The 18,566-nt window shown below is 38.7% G+C and overlaps 1 protein-coding gene across 6 annotated transcripts in view; it reads right to left on the reverse strand.

Annotated features, from left to right (window-relative positions):
- Nucleotides 1-2,610: 2,610 nt before the first annotated feature.
- SLCO1A2 (solute carrier organic anion transporter family member 1A2) overlaps nt 2,611-18,566 on the reverse strand; it is a 118,492-nt gene continuing 102,536 nt past the window's right edge. For 5 of the 6 annotated variants that reach the window (XM_082351985.1, XM_082351980.1, XM_082351982.1 and 2 more), the window contains one exon: nt 2,861-17,848. In XM_082351985.1, the coding sequence (XP_082208111.1) occupies nt 17,632-17,848 (217 nt within the window). In that variant the 3' untranslated portion in view covers nt 2,861-17,631. Of the gene's footprint in view, nt 17,849-18,566 lie in introns of all 6 variants that reach the window. The other variant, XM_082351981.1, reaches the window with a different exon arrangement.

The raw sequence follows: 18,566 nt of genomic DNA on the forward strand, positions 1-18,566 counted from the left end.
TTTGTATGCATTCAGCCACTCTATGTCTTTTGGTTGGAGCATTTAATCCATTTACATTTAAGGTAATTATCGATATGTATGTTCCTACTCCCAGTTTCTTAATTGTTTTGGCTTTGTTATTGCAGGTCTTTTCCTTCTCTTGTGTTTCCTGCCTAGAGAAGTTCCTTTAGCATTTGTTGTAAAGCTGGTTTGGTGGTGCTGAATTCTCTTAGCCTTTGCTTGTCTGTAAAGGTTTTAATTTCTCCATGAAATCTGAATGAGATCCTTGCTGTGTAGAGTAATCTTGGTTGTAGGTTTTTCTCCTTCATCACTTTAAATATGTCCTGCCACTCCCTTCTGGCTTGCAGAGTGTCTGCTGAAAGATCAGATGTTAAGCTTATGGGGATTCCCTTGTGTGTTATTTGTTGTTTTTCCCTTGTTGCTTTTAATATTTTTTCTTTGTATTTAATTTTTGATAGTTTGATTAATATGTGTCTTGGCATTTTCTCCTTGGATTTATCCTGTATGGGACTCTCTGTGCCTCCTGGACTTGTTTGACTATTTCCTTTCCCATATTAGGGAAGTTTTCAACTATAATCTCTTCAAATATTTTCTCATCCCCTTTCTTTTTCTCTTCTTCTTCTGGGACCCCTATAATTCAAATGTTGGTGCGTTTAATGTTGTCCCAGAAGTCTCTGAGACTGTCCTCAATTCTTTTCACTCTTTTTTCTTTATTCTGCTCTGCAGTAGTTATTTCCACTATTTTATCTTCCAGGTCACTTATCCGTTCTTCTGCCTCAGTTATTCTCCTATTGATCCCTTCTAGAGAATTTTAAACTTCATTTATTGTGTTGTTCATCATTGTTTGTTTGCTCTTTAGTTCTAGATCCTTGTTAAACGTTTCTTATATTTTATCTATTCTATTTGCAAGATTTTGGATCATCTTTACTATCATTACTCTGAACTCTTTTTCAGGTAGACTGCCTATTTCCTCTTCATTTGTTAAGTCTGCTGGGTTTTTACCTTGCTCCTTCATCTGCTGTGTGTTTCACTGTCTTCTCATTTTGCTTAACTTACTGTCTTTGGGGTCTCCTTTTTGCAGACTGCAGGTTCGTGGTTCCCATTGTTTTTTGTGTCTGTCCCCAGCAGCTAAGGTTTGTTCAGTGGGTTGTGTAGGGTTCCTGGTGGAGGGGAATAGTGCCTGTGTTCCGGTGGATGAGGCTGGATCTTGTCTTTCTGATGGGCAGGACCACGTCTGGTGGTGTGTTTTGGGGTGTCTGTGGCCTTATATGATTTTAGGCAGCCTCTCTGCTAATGGATGGGGCTGTGTTCCTGTCTTGCTAGTTGTTTGGCATAGGGTGTCCAGCACTGTAGCTTGCTGGTTGTTGAGTGAAGCTGGGTCTTGGCATTGAGATGGAGATCTCTGGGAGATTTTCACCATTTGATATTACGTGGAGCTGGGAGGTCTCTTGTGGACCAGTGTCCTGAAGTTGGCTCTCCCACCTCAGAAGCACAGCCCTGATGCCTGGCTGGAGCACCAAGAGCCTGTCATCCACACGGCTCAGAATAAAAGGGAGAAAAAATAGAAAGAAAGAAAGAGGATAAAATAAAATAAAGTGAAATAAAATAAAATAAAGTTATTAAAATAAAAAATAAATATTAAGAAAAAAATTTTTAAAGTAAAAAAAAACAAAAAAATAACAGATGGACAGAATCCTAGGACAAATGATAAAAGCAAAGCTATATAGACAGAAGCATACACATACACACTCACAAAAAGAGGAAAAGGGGAAAAAATAATATATCTTGCTCCCAAAGTCCACCTCCTCAATTTGGGATGATTCGTTGTCTATTCAGGTATTCCACAGATGCAGGTACATCAAGTTGTTTGTGGAGCTTTAATCCGCTGCTTCTGAGGCTGCTGGGAGAAATTTCCCTTTCTCTTCTTTGTTCGCACAGCTCCCGGGGTTCAGCTTTGGATTTAGCCCCGCCTCTGCGTGTAGGTCGCCTGAGGGCGTCTGTTCCTGCCCAGACAGGACGGGGTTAAAGGAGCAGCTGCTTCGGGGGCTCTGGCTCACTCAGGCCGGGGGGAGGGAGGGGTACAGAGGAGGCGGGGCGAGCCTGCAGCAGCAGAGGCCGGCGTGACGTTGCACCAGCCTGAGGCGCACCGTGTGTTCTCCCGGGGAAGTTGTCCCCGGCTCACGGGAGGCTGGCAGTGGCGGGCTGCACGGGCTCCCGGGAGGGGCGGTGTGGAGAGTGACCTGTGCTCGCACACAGGCTTCTTGGTGGCGGCAGCAGCAGCCTTAGCGTCTCATGTCCGTCTCTGGGGTCCGCGCTGTTAGCCGCGGCTCGCGCCCATCTCTGGGGCTCCTTTAAGCGGCGCTCTGAATCCCCTCTCCTCGTGCACCAGGAAACAAAGAGGCAAGAGAAAGTCTCTTGTCTCTTCAGCAGCTCCAGACCTTTTCCCAGACTCCCTCCCAGCTAGCTGTGGTGCAATAACCCCTTCAGGCTGTGTTCAAGCCGCCAACCCCAGTCCTCTCCCTGCGATCCGACCGAAGCCCGAGCCTCAGCTCCCAGCCCCGCCCGCCCCGGCGGGTGAGCAGACAAGCCTCTCGGGCTGGTGAGTGCTGGTCGGCGCCGCTCCTCCGTGCGGGAACCTCTCCGCTTTGCCCTCCGCACCCCTGTGGCTGCGCTCTCCTCCGTGGCCCCGAAGCTTCCCACCTCCGCCACCCACAGTCTCTGCCCACGAAGGGGCTCCTAGTGTGTGGACACCTTTCCTCCTTCACAGCTCCCTCCCCGAGGTGCAGTCCCGTCCCTATTCTTTTGTCTCTGTTATTTCTTTTTTCTTTTGCCCTACCCAGGTATGTGGGGAGTTTCTTACCTTTTGGGAGGTCTGAGGTCTTCTGCCAGCGTTCAGTAGGTGTTTTGTAGGAGCTGTTCCACATGTAGATGTATTTCTAATGTATTTGTGGAGAGGAAGGTGATCTCAGCGTCTTACTCTTCCACCATCTTGAAGCTCCTCCCCGTTTGTAGATTTTTTGATGATGGCCATTCTGACAGGTGTGAGATGATATCTCATTGTAGTTTTGATTTGCATTTCTCTAATGATTAATGATGTTAAGCATTCTTTCATGTGTTTGTTGACAATCTGTATATCTTCTTTGGAGAAATGTCTATTTAGGTCTTCTGCCCATTTTTGATTTGGGTTGTTTGTTTCTTTGATATTGAGCTGCATGAGCTGCTTGTAAATTTTGGAGATTAATCCTTTGTCAGTTGCTTCATTTGCAAATATTTTCTCCCATTCTGAGGGTTGTCTTTTGTCTTGTTTATGGTTTCCTTTGCTGTGCTAAAGGTTTTAAATTTCATTAGGTCCCATTTGTTTATTTTGTTTTTATTTCCATTTCTGTAAGAGGTGGGTCAAAAAGGATCTTCCTGTGATTTATGTCATAGAGTGTTCTGCCTATGTTTTCCTCTAAGAGTTTTATAGTGTCTGGCCTTACATTTAGGTCTTTAATCCATTTTGAGTTTATTTTTGTGTATGGTGTTAGGGAGTGTTCTAATTTCATTCTTTTATATGTGGCTGTCCGGTTATCCCAGCACCACTTATTGAAGAGGCTGTCTTTCTCCATTGTATATTCTTGCCTCCTTTATCAAAGATAAGGTGACCATATGTGTGTGGGTTTATCTCTGGGCTTTCTATCCTGCTCCACTGATCTATATTTCTGTTTTTGTGCCAGTTCCATACTGTCTTGACTACTTTCGCTTTGTAGTATAGATTCCTCCAGCTCCCTTTTTCTTTCTCAAGATTGCTTTGGCTATTGGGGTCTTTTGTGTTTCCATACAAATTGTGAAATTTTTTGTTCTAGTTCTGTGAAAAATGCCATTGGTAGCTTGATAGGGATTGCATTGTATCTGTAGATTGTTTTGTGTAGTATAGTCATTTTCACAATGTAGATTCTTCCAATCCAAGAACATGGTATATCTCTCCATCTATTTGTATCATCTTTAATTTCTTTCTTCAGTGTCTTATAATTTTCTGCATACAGGTCTTTTGTCTCCTTAGGTAGGTTTATTCCTAGATTTTTTATTCTTTTTGTTGCAATGGTAAATGGGAGTGTTTTCTTAATTTCACTTGCAGATTTTTTGTCATTAGTGTATAGGAATGCAAGAGATTTCTGTGCATTAATTTTGTATCCTGCTACTGTACCAAATTCATTGATTAGCTCTAGTAGTTTTCTGGTAGCATCTTTAGGATTCTCTATGTATAGTATCATGTCATCTGCAAACAGTGACAGCTTTACTTCCTCTTTTCCGATTTGGATTCCTTTTATTTCTTTTTCTTCTCTGATTACTGTGGCTAAAACTTCCAAAACTATGTTGAATAATAGTGGTGAGAGTGGCAACCTTGTCTTGTTCTTGATCTTAGTGGAAATGATTTCAGTTTTTCACCATTGAGGATGATGTTGGCTGTGGGTTTGTCATATATGGCCTTTATTATGTTGAGGAAAGTTCCCTCTATGCCTACTTTCTGGAGGGTTTTTATCATAAATGAGTGTTGAATTTTGTCAAAAGCTTTCTCTGCATCTATTGAGATGACCATATGGTTTTTCTACTTCAGTTTGTTAATATGGTGTATCACATTGATTGATTTGCATATATTGAAGAGTCCTTGCATTCCTGGGATAAACCCCACTTGATCATGGTGTATGATCCTTTTAATGTGCTGTTGGATTCTGTTTGCTGGTATTTTGTTGAGGATTTTTGCATCTGTGTTCATCAGTGATATTGGCCTGTAGTTTTCTTTCTTTGTGACATCTTTGTCTGGTTTTGGTATCAGGGTGACGGTGGCCTCATAGAATGAGTTTGGGAGTGTTCCTCCCTCTGCTATATTTTGGAAGAGTTTGAGAAGAATAGGTGTTAACTTTTCTCTAAATGTGTGATAGAATTCGCCTGTGAAGCCATCTGGTCCTTGGCTTTTGTTTGTTGGAAGAATTTTAATCACAGTTTCAATTTCAGTGCTTGTGATTGGTCTGTTCATATTTCCAATTCTTCCTGGTTCAGTCTCAGAAGGTTGTGCATTTCTAAGAATTTGTCCATTTCTTCCAGATTGTCCATTTTATTGGCATAGAGTTGCTTGTAGTAATCTCTCATAATCATTTGTATTTCTGCAGTGTCAGTTGTTACTTCTCCTTTTTCATTTCTAATTCTATTGATTTGAGTCTTCTCCGTTTTTTTTCTTGATGAGCTTACACTTTAAAGGGGAAGAAGAACATTAACAAGATTAAAGTATAAAATGTTATAAAGTTATATAAATTAAAAGAATAAATTTATATTTATATTTGATATGTACAGTGAAGGAAAGGAACATTAACACATATACAGTAGATTATTTGATCTACTTCAGAACCAGCAATCCAGAATAAATATTAATATTTAATTCAATGGCATTTATTAAACATGAATACAGATCCTAGGGGAAAAAATTCAACAGAGATAAGAATATGATAAGTAAGATTTTCAAGGAAGCAAAATAATGCAAGAGTGTAGTTAAAATATGCATTGGATAAAATTGAAAGAAAACAATGGCCAAAAACCCAAATCCATGTTAAAGAAGATACTTTTGAAAAATCTATGAAAATGTGGAAGAAAAAGGTGAAGAAGCAATTTGTGAAAGAAAGGTAGGTGACCTAGAGGACAAACTAAAACATCAACCTAAGAAATCTATTTTTGAGGAAGAAATCAGAGTAGGAAGCATTAATCAGAGATTAATGCTTAATTAATCAGAGTTGGAAGCATTAGTCAGAGATTTAGTGGAAGAATGCCTTCCTGCTCTGAAGAAAGACTTGAGTATCCAGACTGAGGTCTCCTTATTTACACCATGTCTTCACACTCCCTTCCATTTTCATGAAATGGGGTCTTTGATCATGATGTTTCTCTCTCCTGAAATACTCTTTTTTTCCATGTAACTGCTTCTCAGCATTCAGATCTAAGCTTAATCACCATTCCTTCAATGTCTCAGACTTCTTCATTGGTGAGAATTTTTCCAATATATTTGTAGTAATGCAGCACTTATCAAAATGGTAATTTTACATTTATTATGATTATTTAATAACTGTCTGTCTCCCCCACTAGTCATAAGCTCTAGGAAGGTAGGAAGTGAACTCATTTTACCTACTTATTTTATTCCCAGGATCTAGCTTGGCGCCAGACAAATAGGTGCTTTATCAATTATTTTTGAAAGAATGAATGAATGAATGAATAAATGAACTCCAAAAATGCCAGTCACATGAATGTTATAAATAAGAACTAAAAACAATGTGCAAAAATAAAAATAGCTGTATTAAGTCATTGGATAGGGAGTGATGATTTCTGATGTTTTGAAGATTTTCTTTAATATCTTTCAACAAAAAAAAATTTTTGTAATGTCAAAAAAGTGGTTTTTGACTGCCATCTACATGCTAAGCACAGAGATAAAAACATTTATGAAATAGAATCTTGGCCCTTTGGGAGCCCACAACTGAGGTGGAGAATAGGCATATAAATGTAGGATAATATACACTGTAATCAATACTATAATAGAATAAAAAATGTTCATGTGTCTTATTCATAGGGACCATGCTAGTCTCTCTGTTTCAATTTCAACATATATATTTCTGGAGATTTTACCCCCTCCAAAAAAAAGTATTGAGAATTTATCACAACAAATTTGGCAGTGGCCATTGTCACTTTCCTCTTGTGTGCCTTCTACCCTTCCTAAGTAGACTTCCTCACCACCTGGAAACCAAGAACTAACCTGATGAGAAGATGATTAGACAAGCAGTGTGATTTCCCCAACACCAACTCCAAACCTGACTGCCATAGTTTATAAGACTAAAATGTTTTGTAAAAGGAGTGTCGGTAGAAGTAGTTGAAAGGTAGAAATTTAAAAATTATCACTAAAAAACAACAACAACAAAAACCCACAGACATACCTCTGACTCCCAACCAGTCTCCATTGTTAAGTTCGAGGCTGTTTCAAGTTCTATCCTTAGAAGCTTATACCTTTGAATTGAGACTTTGTTTAAATTGGAAGAGATCATATATTTATTAGGTGCTTCACAGTAGAAGTGAGATTCCAATCATTTTAAAGCAATAGGTTTTTGAAAGGAGTGGAAATGGAAAACAATGAACATATTCAGAAAGCAAAAGCAAAGGTAACAGAAAAGTGAGATGATTAGCACCAAAAATCTTTTGTCTATTCCCCATTTTGTTTAAGACTGATCTTACCAATAATGATTCTATACATTTAAACCCTCTGTAAAAATGTTCCTTTGAGTCACATTCATCTTTAAAAAGCCTTCATTTGTTTAATAATTCTAATAATATGTCTATACTCTGTTTTATATCTGAGTTTGGTTCGGATGATTGCTTTGCCTATTCAGATTGTGTTTTTTATTACCTTTTTATGTCATAATTTTTTGTTGAAGGTCATAAATGTAGTATAGGACAGGTGATACGGAGGTAAATATTTTTCCTACTTGGAGATGAGCACATCTTTCCTTCTACTAGGCCTGTAGCATGGGGCTTCTATCAGGAGTGGGGCTGGGTTTGAAGTTTGTTGTTGCTATGGTTACCCTCAATGCATCAAGGGCTTCAAATTCCTCTAGGGAAACCTTGTATTTAGGGTCTACTCCCCATGTGGATTTGGTTCTCCCTTTGCCCTGTTACCCACAAACAATCTGTCTCTTGCCACTCTCCCCAATATATACAACTTTTATTTTTACTGTATGCTTGGTTTTTTTTAATATATATATATATTTTAAATTTATTTATTTAGTTTTGGCTGTGTTGGGTCTTCATTGCTGCTCGCAGGCTTTCTCTAGTTGTGGCGAGCAGGGGCTACTCTTCATTGAGGTGCACCGGCTTCTCATTGAGGTGGTTTCTCGTTGCAGAGCACGGGCTCCAGGCGCGTGGGCTTCAGTAGTTGCTGTACGTGGGCTCAGTAGTTGTGGCGCACGGGCTTAGTTGCTCTGCGGCATGTGGGATCTTCCCGGACAAGGGCTCAAACCCGTGTCCCCTGCCTTGGCAGGCGGATTCTTAACCACTGTGCCACCAGGGAAGTCCCTGTATGCTTGTTACCATGGGTGGACGTGGGTATGGAGGAGGGAGACAGGCAGACTGGGTAAACCAGGGTCTAGGGGTGACGTGCCCCTCTCTCAGGAGTGGAGCTTTTCTTCCTGCTTCCATTCCCAGCTGTAGGAGTTTTCACCAGCACCCTCAAGCTACAGTTTTTGTTGACCATCCCCACTGAAGAGAAAAGCTTCCATTCCTTAGAGGAGAAAGGGGAGACTGGTCTGAGCAGAATGGGAAAAGGAGCTGCTGTTCTGCCCCAGCTGGCACCCCTGGTGTCCTCTCTAACCTCCCCCGAATGGCTGGTTGAGGTTCTGGAGGAATCAGCTGCAAGAGGTGTGACCCACCTTCTGTTGGCCACCTTCAGGGGCTTCACTTTCTCATGCCAACCTACACTTGGTCTTTAGCAACTCATTAAAAATTTCTATCTGAATCTTGTAGTGACTTATTTGGTATTAAGTGGTTTCTGCCCCAAGTCAGTAAATGTTCAAATCCTGCTTCTCCCTGCGGGATCCTGACTCTAGCTATCCAGTTAGCTGTTTATCCACTGACCTCAGCTCACTGATGGGTTCAAGAAAAGTTGTAATTTACATTTTTTCCAGCTTTCTCTTATTATAGGAGTATGGAGGCAATACTGCTTCCTGCTCTCTGAATGTCTGAGCTGAAACCAGAAGTCTCACTTTCATTCCCTTGATGTAAAGGAAAGTGTGTTTCAGTTAACTTTAGGAATTTTCAAGACCTATTTGAATTATATGAGAGTACCTCTCTTCCTTTCCCTCACCTGATGCTAGTCAATAGATTCTCCAATAACTAGGAAATTATCTATTTGGTAAACAATTCTAAGTACAGCTATCATTCTGAAATAGACCTTTCCTAAACTCACTCATTCCACAGGGCCAAGTCATCAGGCAAGACGGCTTTTATTTTGTTTCTATTGAGTTCCTTCTATCTTCTCAGTTGAATTTTTTTAAGACTGACTGGAAATTTTTTTAAAATAGTGAGTCTGGTTTTGTTACGCTGGATTTTTTACCCAAAGATTTATCCCTAGCACCTGTGCATAAAGAGTTCTAGCGATGTTCACCCAGCAATATCTCCCATATTCTTATGATCTGTCCATTAATATAAAGTCTCTAGACAACTGATAAGAAAATAACAAATAATGCCATTAAGAATAAAGGTGGAAGAAAAGGTATAATCTTGCAAATACATCTGGTATTTGGGATGACTACAAGAATATTTCCAATGTGGCGAATTTGCTAGACGTTATTAGGTGTATACTATGCTGGGTCTGCAAGGGATTTTTCTCCCAGGTCATAAGGAAACATGCAGAGTTATGAAAAGAATGAGGTTTTCCACACATATTAAAGCCACTTAAATATGTCTTCCCCCATACTAACCATTCTAAGAAACTCAGCACAGTATATCTTTACTGATGGGAAGAATCTCTCTCTCTTCCCCTCCTTTCATAATTTCTATTGCTGTCATTTCGTTTAGTTATCAGAAATGATATTGGTGAAGGATGTATTTTTTTATTGAAGTATAGTTGACTTACAATATTATATTACTTTCAGGTGTACAACATAGTGATTTGATATTTTTATAGATTACACACCATACAAAGTTATTATAAAATATTTATTATATTCCCTGTACTCTACATCCTCGTGACTTATTTATTTTATAACTGGCAGTTTGTACCTCTTAATCCCCTTCCCCTATTTTGCTCCTCCCCCCACCTCTCTCTCCTGTGGTAACCACCAGTTTGTTCTCTGTATCTGTGAGCTTGTTTCTGTTTTGTTATATTCATTCACTTGTTTTATTTTTAGATTCCTCACATAAGGAAAAACATACAATATTTATCTCTCTCTATCTGAGTTATTTCACTAAGCATAATATACCTTCCAGACCCATCCATGTTGTCACAAATGGCAAGATTTCATTCTTTTTTTATGGTCGAAAAATATTCCATTGTGTATATGTGTGTGTGTGTGTGTATATATATATATACCACCTCTTCTTTATTCATTCATAAACACTTAGGTTGTTTCCATATTCTGGCTATTGTGAATAATGCTGCTCTGGATGTTGGGGTGCATGTATCTTTCTGAATGCGTGAAGGATGTCTTTTGAATCTACCAAGCTTGATATATCATTAGGATATGTTAAGTTATTATTTTATTTAGAAATTGACTTCAACAGTGTTGGAGGATGGAAGGAATGAAAAATGCCCACTGAACTGAGAAGGCATCTTGAAACTGAAAAACAAGGCAGGCAGATCCATATAATCAATGGATCAGTTTATTATAGGGTGACATTCACACGATGGGATTGGGCAGACAATGATCCAGAAGCATTCACAGCTGCACTCACACTGCCAAGGGGCCACTGGGATGATTTTAGTTAATTAGGGAATGGGGTAGTTGCTTGGAAGAGGACGGGCGTTCCTAAGTCAAGATTTATGAATGGGTAACTAGTCTTGTGAATGCTGAGAATATGTCAGGGAAGGTTTTCATCACTGGGGACTAACAGAGCATACAGGCTACCTGTTCCTAATGATTATTAAACAGTATCTATTCACCGTGAATCCCCTCATGACAGAGAAGTGATTTACTGTACAGTCCACTCCTGGGTAGAGTCAGCAGAAGGACAGGAGAAACTATTAGTGCTCAAGATGGTATCAGTTATGCTAACAGCCATACAGATAGGAGTTACAGACATCTGAGGGCTTGAAGAGGCTTGTGATTTCCTTTTTATTTTATTCCATTTTATTTTAAAGTAACATTTGCTTGAATTTTTCTTAGGGCTGATTGCAAGAAAAGTTTCATATTTTGTTTTGCCAGGCTTTACTTCAATAGCTTTGTTTATAATAAAGCTCTGAGTACTGCTTGGGCCATTTCTATAATTTGTGTCCTGTATGAGTCACATATATAAGTCATATACATATATATCAGGCTATAAATTTGAGAACAGTTAAAAGGAAAGTAAGTGCTTTGTTTAAAAACATAAAAATAATCTACTCAGGCAGTTGTTTGTTGGATCCACAAATCTGTTGAGTAATAAATTTAAAAATTAGATACATCGTTCATAAATTTTAAAATCACTTCCAAGATTTCTTATGCCTGCTATGTGGTTGAACAAATGCAAAAGCATTTTAAATATACAATCAATAAAAGAAGCTCTTTGTTTCTATTCATCCTAGAGCAGGAGGTAATAGGAAATCAACATAAATTTCAAGGCTACAATGCTGTGTAATAGCACTTATTAATCTCGACCTAGACATAGGTGAGCTTAGTGTAAAATACACTTGGCAATATGCATCTACTCTCTGGATACATAACATCCAACATAATACTCACTTTCTAAAATTTATCAAATATTCAATTGTTTTCTTCCCCTTCATCCTTTCCTGGTCTTCTCTTTTCTTTCCCTTCCTTTCTCTTGTCCTTTTCCTTCCAGAATAATTCAATCCTGAGCCATTAGATGGGGCCAAGAAAGTAGGTATGTAGGTAGGTGCGGGTGGAGGAAAGCTGTTTAAGGGGAACTACAGGGACCTGAGTGGGTGTAAGAGCCCAAGAGTCCAAACAGTGTTAGGAGAGTGTCCATAAGAGGGATAGTCCAGCATAGGTGTCAGAATCCAAGGAAGGGTCTATTAGTCGGGTTTTCCAGAGAAACAAAACCAAGAGGAGATAGATGATAGATAGATAGATAGATAGGTAGTAGGGGGTAGCCTAGAGACCCAGGGAAGGGTTGATGATGCAGTTTGAGTCCAGAGGCAGTCTGCTGGGAGAATTTCTTCTTCCTCAGGGGAAGTCAGTCTTTTTTTATTAAGGCTTTCGACTGATTGGGTGAGGCCCACCCACACTATGGAAGGTAATCTGCTTTACTCAAAGTCTACTGATTTAAATGTTAATTTCATCTAAAAAAGACCTTCACAGAAACATCTAGAATAATGTTTGACCAAATATCTGGATACTGTGTCCCAGCCAAGTTGACACATAGCACCAACCATCACAGGAGTATAAGGGGGACATCACACATGGGGCACCCTGCCATGGGTGTCAGACCTGAATAGGGTGAAGAAGACATCACTGTGGGGGAGAGCAGAATGAAGGCCGGATGTGAGGTGTTGGGACCTGAATAGGGTGAGAAGGGTTTCCAGGTAGGAAAAAAGCAACCCAGCACCGCATGGTGTTGGACTCTGCGTGGGGTGAAGAAGGTCTCTGCAAGGAAGAGAGTGGCACCAGGGATGGGAGACTGGCGTCAATATCACACTGGCTTAATTCCTTTAGCTTTACAGGTCTTAATATCTGATGCTGGGCTTCTCCAACTTTAGCCTTCAAGATTGCTTTGATTTCTCCTTGGCCCTTTACATTTCCACGTAAAGGCCAAATTAATCTTGTCAATATCCACATTTCAGAAAGTACTGGGATTTTGTTTGAGATTTCACTGAACTTATAGATAAAATTTGGGAGAACCGACATCCTTAAAATATTAAATCTTTCAATAAATGAACATGATGTAGGTCTTAGTTTCTCTGAATACTGCTTTGTAGTATTGGGGATAGAGGTCTTAGACACCAGTTATAAGATTTATTGCTAGGATTTCAATGTGGTTTTATTTTTTGTTTTTTGTGTTTTTTTTGATGCTACACTAAATAATATGCTTTACTAATATCATTTCCTAATTGCTATTGATATATGAACAACTGCATTTGATTTTGTGGATTGCCCTTGTAACCAGTGAACTTTGTTAAAATTCACTTAATCACGTTCATAGCTCATCTATAGTAACTTGTGGATTTTCTGCAATACAAACATGTCAATGATAGTTTTATTTTTTGTTTCTTTTCTTATCCTTACAAATTTTCTTTTTCTTCCCATTTCCATGGCTAGGACATAATGTTGAATAGAAATGGCAACAGTAGCCATTTCCTTCTCACTCCCAACATCAGCAGGAAAGCTTTATGAAAATTAAATTTCCCATTAAACTCTAATGTTTGCAGTAGGGCTTTTTTTAAAAAAAAATCATGATCATGTCTGGAAGCATATCACATGGAACCTGTTGTGATTTTTTGTTCTCATTCTAAGTAAATTATCACTTTTAATTTTATTTTGTGTTCATCATTTTGAAATTTTTTATAGGCCTTCCTCTCAAATTTGGTAAACTTAAAAGCCCGCAAAACTCAGCCCTGCCCCTGCTGGTAGCCGGGCTCTCCCTGTCTTCCTGCAACACCATGTTTCATCATCTTTCATCCCTATGCTTTTGCCTCTTGGTGGCAAGATGGCTTCTTGCTCCTCCTTGAGGCCTAATATCTTCAGTTCCAGAAGGAAGAAGGAAAAAGGGCAAAATGTCTTCCTAGAAAGATTTGTCTTCTTCTTTTGGAAAGAAATCTCTTACCAATTAGCATGCTTCTGCAGTGTTTCCCAAAAACAGAATGGGAAGTTTTTGCAAAAAACTCTGATTACTTAGTGACTCACCATATGTCCATAGGGTTTGAAATTACCTTGTGCTGTTATTTGTCGTTCTGTCATTGTTTTCTGTGTATATTTATTCACCCTAATAAAATGACACCCACTTGAATTTTACAGCCTACAACTTAGCTCATCACCACCTTCCTTACATACACACACCAAGACACATATCCTCTAGAACCAAGGACAGAAATGAGAAAAAAATTGTTCAATAAACATCCATTGGACAAAGTGAGAGAGTGGCATGGACATATATACACTACCAAACGTAAAATAGATAGCTAGTGAGAAGCAGCCGCATAGCACAGGGAGATCAGCTCGGTGCTTTGTGACCACCTAGAGGGGTGGGATAGGGAGGGTGGGAGGGAGACTCAAGAGGGAGGAGATATGGAGATATATGTATACATGTAGCTGATTCACTTTGTGATACAGCAGCAACTAACACAACATTGTAAAGCAATTATACTCCCATAAAGATGTTTAAAAATAATAAACTAAAAAAATAAGTAAATAAATAAACACCCATTGGAGAACCTTTGAAAATCTCACAATTGGAGGACTCAGTTCTTCCCTTTCTGTAAAATGCCCTATATTGTTTCTTTTATTATTTATTGTTTTTGCTGATGTGTATTCTTTATGAAATTTTTTTCATTGTATTTTACATGCACAAGAGAAAAGAAATCAGAGTACAAAAGGGACAAAAATGAAAGGCAAATGCATTGTTCTTTGCTTCTCTTCCTGCTTCCAATGCTACAGAGATAACCACTTCTCAGCAGTTCTGATAAGATGTGTTTGCCAATTTTATCTGAATTTATTAAGCTTAAAATATATTTTAACTCCATGCTATAAAATATGAAGAATTCCTCTCCTTCCCTTTATGCTTTTTCCCAATTTCTGTGGTTTTTCTATGTACTTATTTTTAAAGTTCCCATAAATATCGGTTATATTTAGAATTATAAATAATATATTAAACCATTTCTAATTCCATAAACTTAGACTCCTCACAATATTAAATAAGACAATGAACGATCCTAGACTTCCCACTACCAGTTTTCCTGTTGTTTCTCTCCTCTACTTCCGTCTGCTATGCCTTTACTTCTACCCTATCCTGAGGGAGGACAAATGCTCAGAAAAATAACTGACTTCCCCAGGCCTCATGGACTTGAACAACAGAGGTCAGGAGAGGTCACAGAGCACTTCAATACTCACTTTCTCTGATTTTCTTTCCTCCACCAAGAAGTGTCAAAAGAGAACCCTAGAGTAAAATGCCATCATTCCCAGCAGGGGATAAGAGTGAGCCCAAGACACTGGGTCCAAAATCATGTCTCTCTGGGCCTACCCTGCTCCACTGAGGGTATTCAAGTGGTTGAACTGTGCACAGAGTTAAGACTCAGCTTTCTCTGATCAACTTAAACCCATCAATAGAAGTCAAGAAAGAGCCACAGGTACTCAGGTAAGATTTTGATTCTCCAGTTTGCCTCCATGACAAGGGGTCATGAGTCATGACACCTCCTAATTTTGACACTCACAGTGTCACCAACACTATCTGCCTTGAAATCTATCAGGACTAACCTCATTATGTCAGTTACCTAAAAAGTCCCAGAATTCCAGATGATCTCTCGTTCCCCTTCTTCTAATTTTCATTCTCTAATTTCCATATACCTCTAATTATCAACTTTTTCTCTCAGACTCCAATTTTGAAATCTGCCCCCTTTCAGTTTGTCCCCTGGAACTCCAAAACTGTCCATATTCTCAAACTCATAAACCAGCATTCTCTTCACGGCTGCAGCCTCACCAAAATCTGGGTTTCTCCTGAGGACAATGCTTCCCCCAAAAGCATCTCATGTGGTAGCTGTTGACTTTTTCTCACAACTCTCTGGATATAGGGTGAGTCCTTGCTCCTCTTTTAGCTTCCAGAGCATTCTCCCCATTTCCTCCCTTCCCAAATAAAGCAGCTCTGAGTTTCATGTCATCTGATCCTAACACGCAACTGTCCCTCATCTGCCACACTTCCCCTGAGTTGGAACTCCTCACTTCCAATGGTTTTAGCTCCTCTCTCCAGTGTCAACACTGTTCCTGTCTTGAATCACGGTCTTGATGAAGTCTCAGACTTTGTGAGCAGAGAACTTAACTCTTAAATCTTCCCCCTGAACCTGTTCTACCCAGTCCTCTCTGTTGCTTTCTTCTTAAATGATGCATCCAATTCTCAGGAAATCATACTGGTCTGCAAAGTATATGTAGACAGTCCTTCAATTAACTGGACTACTTCCTGTCTAGCTTGTGGTCTATTTTCTGTCTAACTTGTATTCTTTGAACTTTCAACTCAGAGGTTCCTACCTACATCCCAGGTTCCTTCTAAGTGCATCCTGAATGACAGCCCCTGCCACCCTGTTCTATCCCTGGAGACACTCCCATTCCCTTTATATGACACATAAATCATCAGAGTATATTGACACCCACTTCTCCAATCCTCCCTCTCCACATCCTCCTCACCCTTAAGGGAGTTCTATCATTACATCTATACTGACTGTCCTTTCAGTGGGAGGGAGAATAAGAAGTAGATAAACATGGCTGTTCATTCTATTCTCTTGAACCAGAAACTCCATATCATCCATAAGGCCTCTTGTGTCTCTAAAATCCTTTCATACTTTTACTGTATCCCTAAGCTACAAAATAATAATAAGGGTAGATTTACTTTTAAATGTACATCTTGAATTTTATTAACCTCAGTTCCATAACAGAAGCTACTTTTTAAACACTTCATTCTCTAAGAGGATGTAAAGAAAATTCGTGTTTGTGTTCTAACTTAGGACACCTTGGGTGACATAAACATTAGACTAAGGAGGCCTCCTGAATCTGGGAAACTGATTTTTTGGATAATATCTGGCAATACAAACAGCCTTTAAGGACTAGTGTTTTTCGGGACTTCCCTGGTGGCACAGTGGTTAAGAATCCGCCTGCCAATGCAAGGGATACGGGTTCGAGCCCTGGTCCCGGAAGATCCCACATGCCGCGGAGCAACTAAGCCCATGCACCACAGCTACTGAGCCTGCGCTTTAGAGCCCGCCAGCCATAATTACTGAGCCCACGTGCCACTGTTACTGAAGCCCACGCACCTAGAGCCCATGCTCTGCAGCAAGAGAAGCCACCACACTGAAAAGCCCGCGCACCGCAACCAAGAGTAGCCCCTGCTCGATGCAATTAGAGAAAGCCCATGCACAGCAACGAAGACCCAACGCAACCAAAAATTAATTAATTAATTAATTTAAAAATACTGGGGAAAAAAAGGACTAGTGTTTTTCTAATATTAACCTTTCATACTTTGACTTAGATATTTGTTTTTAAGAGAGAGTTCAGTTGCCAGGTTTGAATTGCTGAAAAAAAAAATCCAACAATCTTTGCTACATGACTTTTAATTACCTGATTAAGTTTGTCAGTACTCTGAACAAAATGAGCAAATATATGACATGAGTCAAAAAGCAGGGAATGAATTGAAATCAAGTGATGGCATATTAGTGAGTAATCTATTTTAAAAGAATCATGTCTGGAATGAATAGGAAGAGGTAAAGAACAATTCCAAAATAGATTAAAAAGATTTACTCTCCTTTCACATGAAGTGATAAATTTGAATAAAATACTTAAATATTCACATAAGAAGATAAGAATTTCAGTCTCTAAATAATCCTGATATCAAAGCAGAAATTCAATGGAATTAAATAGATTTTCCTAATAGGAAATTTTTAGAATCATTTGGAAAGGATGTGGGAAATATGCCCTTATTTTGCATGAGTGAAAAGAGAAATTGCTGTTTTAGCAATTTAACATAAAAATAAAGCTGGTTCTAATATCCTATTTTGAAGGTTGTTTATAAATGTCCCTCTGAGGAAGATCTCAAATGCCATTGTTGCCTCAGAAATACCATCAGTGAACATTTTTTTACCTTGAGTAAAGAAAAATGTTGAGGTTCTTAAAGACAAGGAAAAATTACCTGCAGTAAGTACCTCTATTGATTTTAAAAACAATTAAGTTGTAGTGTGTTCTCCAATTCTGCGAAGCATGATATAAAAGAGCATTATAGTTTAGTTTTCAATTCATCATCATTCAAAACTTTGGAATTTTGATCCATCTCTTTGCCCTCATTTTCCTTCCCTGTAAACTTGGCCTCAAGCATAGTTTCTGAAGAGGCATTTTTCTCTGGTAGACGATGCTTCCTCAAAATAAGGAGGATTAAAAAGGCTGGAATATAGCTTGATCCTCTTAGCGCTGCTGGCAATCCAAGGTAGATGTATCTATCAAAAAGAGTTAAAACATATTAAAACTTACAAAGATATTTTTGCATATTGTTAATTATTAATATTTTACTCTCATAAGGAGAGCAGCAGCTAATTGTTTTGCATGTCAACCTTATGAATGAACCTCATGAACTCACTTATGAATTCTAATGTTTGTTAAAATGAGTTTTGGGATTTTTTATCCAGAAGATCGAAAGTTATTTCCCTCTTCACTAACCTTTTGTTACTGTTTTTATTTTATCTTTTTACATTGAACAGACTCCTCAACTTAAATTTAATACTGACAGGGATAGCAGTTTTATTTCAATATTTAGTAAGAATGCTTCCAAAGAATCACCACTAATTATAATATTTACTCCTGTGTTTTCTTAGATGATCTTAATCGGGTTAAGGAAGTTTCTTTCTCCTCTTCTGAGTTTGCTCAGAGTTTTAGTTGTGAATTTGTAAAATATCACTAAATCATTTTTCTGTATGTAATTAGCAGAATATCCAAGATTATTATTATAATTCTATAACAAACTCTATTTGTTAGTTTTTATACCTTATTGGATTCAATTTGTTAATTTTTTGCATGTATATTTACAAGTAAAATCAGCTTATACTTTTTTCCTTATAGTGAACTTGTCTAATGTCAATATCGAGGTTGCACTAGCTTTGTAAAATGAATTGGGAAATTTTCCCTCTTTTTCCGTTTCTAGGAATAACTTGTATAATG

This window comes from Balaenoptera borealis (assembly GCF_965194805.1).
Source record: "Balaenoptera borealis genome assembly, chromosome: 13".
NCBI classification, from domain to species: Eukaryota; Metazoa; Chordata; class Mammalia; order Artiodactyla; family Balaenopteridae; genus Balaenoptera; species Balaenoptera borealis.